The 8,834-nt window shown below is 39.9% G+C and overlaps 1 protein-coding gene across 1 annotated transcript in view; it reads right to left on the reverse strand.

The window, feature by feature from the left end:
• cdk6 (cyclin dependent kinase 6) overlaps positions 1-8,834 on the reverse strand; it is a 38,501-nt gene that overhangs the window by 4,267 nt on the left and 25,400 nt on the right. Inside the window, exon 4 of the mRNA XM_020614256.1 lies at positions 8,103-8,212. Coding sequence (XP_020469912.1) covers positions 8,103-8,212 — 110 coding nt within the window. The remainder of the gene's footprint in view (positions 1-8,102; positions 8,213-8,834) is intronic.

Consider the following 8,834-nt stretch of genomic DNA (forward strand, 5'->3'; position numbering starts at 1 on the left):
CAGAGACACTAACAATGCGACTTTGGAGTAACTAAAGAGCACCTTTCCAAGTAATATTTCAAATATGCTACTTTCAAAATAACAGTATATAACACACTAAGGTTATAAGCTCTGTGTTTGAAATAATCTGTCACAAGCCGATGTCTATGCAATGTAGTATGCTGTGCTTGTATGTATGCATTCTGTGTCCAGGCCTCAATACAGTTCAAGTGCATCCCACTTAACTGGAGTCGGCAGAAACTGGCTAGCCACCATGTCCTCCCTGTGTTTTCCCACTTGCAGGAAGCTTTGCATAGCTGAACACCCACACTTTCCTTCAGACTCAGACACAGGAATATTAGCCACACAGCGGTATTCTGCACATTTTTACAGTGACAGCAAACTCTGTCACATGCTTCAGTTCGGAAGTGGAATTGAGAGGTTTCTTTTGGATTATTAAGAAACTATCCTCAACTAATATATGATCTGATGTTTCTTTACTCTTATGACACCGCTTTTAACTTAAAACAGAACCACTCTGCATACACAGGTCTTCTGTGGTAAAGCACTTGAACTGAACACCATTTAAGATCAGACCAAACCAGTTCTGTTGCAAAAAAAAGAAAAAAGAATTCACCTACAGCAAAGTCATCGTGCCAAAACAAGTATTGCTGATAATTCCAAGAGGTCCATTTTTAAACCTGGAGTGGTTTGTTGGAGAGGGATAACTAGATTCACATACAGCTGGCCACTGGTGTGTACACACATTCAACAGTTGAGTGCAAATGCACATTTGCACAGACATAAGGGTGTACAATTGCATGGTTGTGCAAAAGGAATTGTTTCCCACTGTTAGCACATGTACATACACATACAAGCGGGTGGCAGTAAAAGGAGGACTGAGACTGGGCTGGGACAGGCAGCTGAGTCACGCTTCCATTAGTGCCAACAACTCTGTCCCACATTCCACTGAGACAACCTCTGGAATGTGTGTGGTGTGTGTGTGTGTGTGTGTGTGGGTGTGTGCATGCTCCCACGTGAGCTTGTCAGTCGGTCAGAGAAATGGAGTGTGGCTTTTTCATGCGTTTAAGTCTGAAGGTGAACGTGCAAATCGGTGCCGAATTTGCATATACTGTAGACAAAAGTGTGTTTGTTTGTGTAAAGCATGTACGTACCACACATGCATGCAAGGTTGCCTCTTGAGGATTTATCATTTGAGTTGTGAATGGTGAGAAAACGACACGGAAACAGCCTCTCCCAGACCACCAACATAACACAAAGCTTTTTTCGTCTGGAGGAACATCAACAAACAGGCACTCTTATCAAAATAGTATTTATTATAAATACATATATACTGATGTGTGCAACACCCAATGAACACAATGTCATCTTTTTATTTTTTAAGTTTTGCATGTTCTATGCAGGGTGACCCAGAGTATAACAAGCACAGTGCACAAGCATTGTGCATGCACCTAGACAGGCGTGCATCACAACATAGTCAAAGCACCCATTAACTAGCAATGTTGATTTAACTGCTGACCTCAGACCTGGTTTTTGGTGGTCAGTGGTGGCGGTCACTTTCTGTGCCCTCATATTTCCAACCCGCCCAAAATTTACCTGGACACACCCATTTACATCCGGTGCGAAGTCGACAGACTGCTGCTTGGTAAAAAGGCAACATGATGTGCATCTCATGAAAATGGCAATTGTGCAGGTAGGAAATTAGGAAACACAGGCACCGCTATCTGCACCGCACGCAATGTGTTTGTTGCAAGATAGGGCCCAAGGTGTTACTTCACTGGCATAGGGCTGAGATGCAACAATACCAAAAACTCACAGTACGATACTGCCATGATATGATATTTATCATATTAATAATTAAGAAAAAATATGGGAAAAATGCCCTTTACTAAATACACAACACACATTGCCTGACTACTACTTACAGATTTCAGGAAAATAAATACCCCCCCCAAAGAAAACAGAGGTAATAATTACCTGTCCAACAGAAACATGGCGTCACTTTTCAGCCCCTTTCGTTCTCTCAGTTGTTGCCATCACTCAAAAGCCATACAAGTGTTTATTCTGGTTTTATTTCTTGCAGCATCCAACTTATTTTTACCCACCCAGATCTGCGGCCCCAAACTGTAGATGGTTCATGGCTAAACTGCTTTAGCCCTGGCTTATAAGTCTTAAAAGTCCAGGCTTTTCCAGTGGGGAGAAGTGAAGAGCGAGGCCAGCTAACTCTGTTCAAAACACAGGCTTTATTCTATCTTGGTAACACGGACACTGTATGTGGCCTGTGATGCTCAGTTAACTGTATTACAATCCCATTTATACACTTAGAGCTGACTACTGTGTGGCTGCATGTAAAAGGAGTCTGTTCCAGGTGGCAGTCTCCTTGTTCTCATACCACACACACTGCATGCAGGTAGCAACTTCTGGCAACAACAACATTACCTATAAGGCTATATGTCTTAAAGGAGAAGGCCTAGCCTGTAATAACAATCTCCATTTGCGAATAAAAGCTGCTGCCATAGCTTGCTAGCTTTAGCTGTAAAACAGAGTGGCAACAGCTCTGCCTGCAACTACAGTGCCTTGTAGGAGATTCCTGGCTTGCACATTGAGTGCAAAGGCAGAGTGTGTGCAAGTAGGAGGTAGGGTGACAGGCAGGTAGGCAATCCAATTGTTTTGCTTGGGATGAGTAAAATTATTGGTCAGGCATTTTTCAACCCTGCAGATGACAGAATTTTTTTTAATGTTTTCAATGCATATAATGTATTCATTGCCATCTGGATCAAACTCAAGAAACGTAACAAAAAATGCTTGTGAAAAGAACTGCCATCCCTAACCTTTAATTTAAAGTACTGCTGCTTTTCTTCTTTATTAATATAGAGGTTACCAGCCATGACCTAAGGATGTGCAAAAACTTGGCATGAATAGTCATTGGCACTGAATGACTGAATTGCAAAACAAATAGTAGTATAGCGTAGCAGTCAGGAGCAATCCTTTTATGAAATATAATAAAATATACAATTGTAGCAGTTGGACGTTGTAAACAAAAGTTGTCACTCTCAGAGTGAACCATCAGTGTTTTTAGGCAGGATTTACTTTTCCTGTTGCCAAACTACGCTGGGACAAGCCACATAAAAGTGAAATTTGTGCTTTAGTGGAGGTGTTTTTCCAAACATCATGGTTTACTTTTCAAGAGAAAAGACTTTAAGGGTGGTTGCTATGTGGCTGGTTTTGCAAATGTGTATCCCATTCATTTGCTTGTCTCCATTAAAGTGCTCTGCACAGTGGTTTCCCAGCTGTTTCTGCAAGGTATATCTATTATTGTTTCAGTCCTAAACAGGCCTAGTGTTGTCTTTGTAAATTGTTCAGCGTTTGTCAGTTTCCTTTCCGCCTGTGTTATTTCTTGAAACGGGAAAACTGAAATGTTGCCACTTAACAGCTGTAAAAGTCAACGATGGAGCATCCACTATGTCCATTTCGAATTCTACAACCTGAATGCAGTTAAATTAGCAAAATAACTATATGTAATAATCCTGGTAGTTACCATCACAGTCCCATGACGGTATTAAGAAATATCGTGAAATTATAGATGGTTACATCACTAATTCACAATTATATAAAAACAGCCTAAAAGCAGTAAGCATTTCATGTGAGAAGGAACCAGCAAATGTTAAAACTATTGATTGATTATTGCACATTCTTAAAGGCAATTAATTAAATCACCAGTGAGGACATCTGGTTTTCTGTATCTGAGCTGTCAACAGTAATATTCTCCAGTTCAATAAAACTGCAAACCAGCAAACTGTTTTCTCATCGTCTCTTGTTCATTTTCCCCTCAATCACTTTCTTGTGCTTTCTTTCACTGTTTCTCCCAGGTGCCCTTTAATCTCTAACAGGTGGCCTTTTAAAAAGGCATCTTAATCACCTGCAGAGACTGAGAGGTGGATGTGTGTGGGTGGGGGGTATGTTGTGTTCACAATTATCAAAGGGTTCTGGCTTGCCTTCCGCCTTAAGGCAAAGTTGGAAAGGTGCCAGACTGTGAAGACACAACATATAGACACACCAAAGCTTTTTACAGCTTATTGTGTCAGGGTGAGAGAAATACCCTAACCCAGACAACAGATACTGTACACACACACACTGCTATCAGACAAGGTAGGACTGCCAGCAACTTCAGAGTGTGCCTGCTTTTAAAGGAACAGAGACAGACATCTTCTGTACATAGCAGACATGTAATGTTTATGGTAATTCTTGATTATTAGTAAGATGTTCACTTACATGTTAAACAGCCAGAGGAATAGTGGGTGATGCACAACAAAAGCTGCTCACTGGGCCCCTGGAAAGACTGACTGAAACCTACTGTACTTCTCTTGAGGCTTTAACACATGACCTGGTGCCCAGATGCACCAGCCATATTTAAAAAAGACAGAGTGAGAAGATGCAACAACATTCCAGCAGAACATGTTTTGTCTGGATATCCCAGCAAACACTCCTGTGTGCCAAAGGACTGAATGTGGAAAACGGTGTTTGTGAATGTGGTAGTTGACAATTGCACAAAACAAACTTCTGTCCTCATTTTTACACAGCTTTTTGTAGGGACACATTTTTAGGCCAGATGCGCTCTTCATACCAAGGAATGGCAAATGAAGGGAAAACCCAACAAAAAACATCTTAGTAAGGTACTAGTCCACCACAAGTTGCCAGAACAGGTTCAATGCAACATGGCACCAATTTTCAAAGAAATTCTCTCTTCGTCCCTCATTTTGTGTTATCTCACGTCTTTCTCCTATATTTTAATGTCTCCTGTATTTAATTAGACTGACATCTGCTGACTGCAACTGCAATAATTAGGGATGTAACAGAATCAGAACAATACAATTACAATATTTGTAAATTCGTAATGTCATGATAGAAAAATGCCTCGATAATATATGGGACTATGATGATGGTTATTTGTTAGTTTAACTGCATGCTAGTCACAGAATTTCAAATTAACATAGCAAATGCTCCATTGTCAATTTTTAGAGATAATGTGTGGCAGCATTTCCCTTTTCCTATTTCTATAAATGACAGGGGTGAAAAAGAAACTATGAACAACTTGCAAATACCACCAGACAAAGGCGATACTAGCCCCGCTTAGGACTGAGATACATTTGGCAATGTCCCGACTGTGTGTAACACTTTAACAGAGATGGGCAAATAAACTGGACGAACATACGCAAAACCAATCACTTAGTAACCATCCATAAAGTCTTTTCTCATGAAAAAAAATAGACCATGTTGTTTGAAAAACACCTCTGGGAAAGCACAGATTTCACCTTTATGTGTCTCTTCATTTTTTTTTTTTTATATTGTACTGAGGACGTTTTACCACGGCAATATTGTACTGAGTTTTTGGTATCATTGCATCCCTATCAATAACATCATTCACTTTTTTGTACTCATCAAACCAGAAACCAATCCCATTCATTCCATGAATGGAAACATCTGCCTTCATTATATTTCTCATTTTCTGTCACCAATTTGTATACTACACTACTATATGTCACCTTTTGACACTAAAGCCTATACAATCCCACAGAGTGCCACATGCAAAGTGTGGACCATTGCATCTTGCTGTGCATGGTGGGGTGTGAGGACGGTTGGGGAAGGAAGCATAAATTACAAGCAGGGTTGCTCTTTCTGGCACTCAGCCCCACCTCAGAAAAACTGTTCTACTCCAGAGCACGCCACTACAGGCGGGCTAGACCCCAGTTCACACATTTCTACACACTAGATTGTGGCTGTGACGACAACACTTGTCCATTTGCCCTGGACCAACCCCTTTTTTTTTTTTTGAAAAAATTATCCGTTATTAGCTTGGCTCTTCAGTGTGTTCGTTCGTTAGACCACAAACTGACAAATACCTATACCAAGAAGCAGAATCTTGACTTGCATACTGTAGCCACAGCAGGCAGCCTGCCATTACTGTAATGGTTTGATAAGCCAACTGAAATGTGATTGCTCACTGCTCACAACACATCTGACAGGTGCCATTTGAAGAAAAGATGTGAAATTTAAGTAACACACAATTAACTGTGTCTGTAATGATGGCAGTTCATTTTTCTCAAAAAATTAAGATGAAGTATTAACCATAAAACATCTTTCAGATGTAACACTAGCAGCCTTGGAACTGGGGTTACAGCTAAATGTGGACAACATTCAGAAGAAAAGTTAAGGCAAGTTTATCAACCATGAATCTGGGATATCTCATCACACCTATATACTCTGTAACAGTATTCAGGCAAACAGTGAAACCACTTTAGGGGAAAGAAGGAATGGCAGATGGTGTTTAATGATATCAGCTCCAGATAAGAGACCTAGTCACAAGGATATAAGTATGTGAATGTGTATAATATATGAACATCGCTGTGGGGCACCGATTGTAATCTATTTTAACAGTAATTGTGGTAAACCTACAGTAAGAGAGGCTCTGTTCGACCTCCAATGACTCCTACTGTATAATCTGAAAATTTCAGAACTTACTTTATCACTGCATTGGGGTGTACTATAAATTAACATAAAAGAGACACTTTGCATTGGGTAAGTAATATTCTTCCAAACCTGCAGGGGTTTTAGATGACTTCATTTTCTACAGTATATCAAACCACCTTAATGTGACAAAGGGTTAGAGTACAATTAGGCTACAATTCATACTGAGCTGAAAGGGATACAAGAAAAGCTGCTGTACTCAATTCACAAAAACACATTAATGTTTGTATGGTGGGTTAAAAGCCAGATTGTATGTAGTAACCATATACTGCTGATGCAGATCAGTGAACGTGTGACTTTTTCTGTAAAAAAATGGCATGCCATTCAAATGTTTTCATAACATGTCAGTTGGTGAATTGTAAATGTTCACTGTGATTTTATTGTGAAAGCAGAAGTGAGAGACAACAGTGAATAAATGAAGGGACAATTTTAAAATAATGTGTGAACAATAGTGGGTGTAATGGTACACAAAAAAGTCATAAAATTGGTTGTCATTTATTATGAACTTTTATATGCATCAACAGTTTATAACTTTTATTATTAAATTTTCAATGACACAAATAGATAAAATATATAAAAATAAAGTTGAATAAAAAATAGAATACTGCTGCAAACTACCACTAAAAAGTGCTTCAATGACCAGGGAAAGGAAGCAGCAGTTGTACTACACTAATTTTTTTCCTGCAGCAGTGATATTCATGTTCACGTGGTGTCATTTCAAAATGATTTAGCAAGTTTGATGTGTTACCAAAAACATACCCAATCACCAGTGAACAAACACGTTAAGTGGTGGACCACAGTGCAATAAACAAATATGACATCCACGTGTCTTTGTCCACTTTTGCATTTCACAGAGAAGCTAAAATGTTCCCAAACAGGAGACCTTAGCAATAAGGGAGGATCTAGTTCTGGCTACTCGATTGCATTGGCCTTGACATTTGCTCGAGTCTTGGCTATGCTAAACCAGAGGGCATCCTGGTACGCTACTTAATATGTTTGTGTGGGAACACCGTTTGAAAAAAAAAAAGTTTGCAATGCAAAACAAGTCTTCTGTTAACTACTATTACAAATTGCATTCATTACACATCTGCACCAAACCGTAAGTCTTGTACTGTAACAGTGTTTTATGAATATGCATCCTTACACCCTTAGTAACTAGCGGTAACCTGGTTTCAGACCTATAAATTAGTGCGCACCTCTACATTTTTTAAATTGACCGAAACAGGTCAAGTGCTCTTTCAGGAACGTTACTCTGGCTGGAAAAATCACCTTGCCACTCAGAAATTTGTAGGTGGTATTATAAAGAATGGAGATGCATTTTACTTTGCCAAAAAACCCTGCAATAATAAAAAAGCCACATAAACAGAAATAGCTTACAAGAGCACACCAGCAGACTGAATGAAATCAAATGAAGAGGAAATTCAGTCTGATTACCATGCAATAATACTGGCACAAAATACACTATTAAGATGATGAAGTATAAAATGGTGTGCCAGTGGACTAGTCAGTTTGAGAAATCATACTGCTATTTTAGTCAAAACATCTCCAGTTCAGTTTGAGTTCTCTGCAGCCCTCACCTTCTCCTGAACATCTCAGCGAAGATGCAGCCAACACTCCACAGGTCCACTGGTGTTGCATAACTGGACTGGAGCAGCACTTCTGGGGCTCTGTACCACAATGTCACCACCTATAAGACACACACAGCAGAAATCTATTAAGACATTATGGTATAAATATACATACAATGACTTACGGACACAAATCACTTCCAGGTTCTTCACATTTAGCAGCACAAAATGAATGTCACCACGGTTCTCACTGTCTCTCTCTCTCTCTCACACACACACACACACACACAGGGTTAATGCTTTTCTGCCCCCATCTCAGGCTTACACAAGACATGAAATCATACCTGGCAGGACACAACTCCCAGCTGCAGTTTTTGTGTACCCGTATCACATACAGTTTCTTTCACAGCAATCCACTAGTGACACACAATATTGTTCCTACATGTGTGTTTACATAGTGCTACCTATTACAATACACCGTTTCACTGGGTTAAACCTTGCAGATGTCATGCATGTGTAAGAGATATGATAGCGTGTTGAACTGAACTGATATCAAGCACCCCGCCCTGACCCTTCCTCCTGCCAAAACAGGAAACAACACTTCCTGCCTTGCATAAGGCAACCTTGCACCCACCTGAGTTATTAATGGCAGCCATTTTGTGCCACTTCACATTAAGCATGGTTTCCAAATTTGTCCCTGTAACTCTAGTGGGAGCACTGAGTGTGTGTATGTGCAGCCAT

This window comes from Monopterus albus, unplaced genomic scaffold (assembly GCF_001952655.1).
Source record: "Monopterus albus unplaced genomic scaffold, M_albus_1.0 scaffold143.1, whole genome shotgun sequence".
NCBI lineage: Eukaryota > Metazoa > Chordata > Actinopteri > Synbranchiformes > Synbranchidae > Monopterus > Monopterus albus.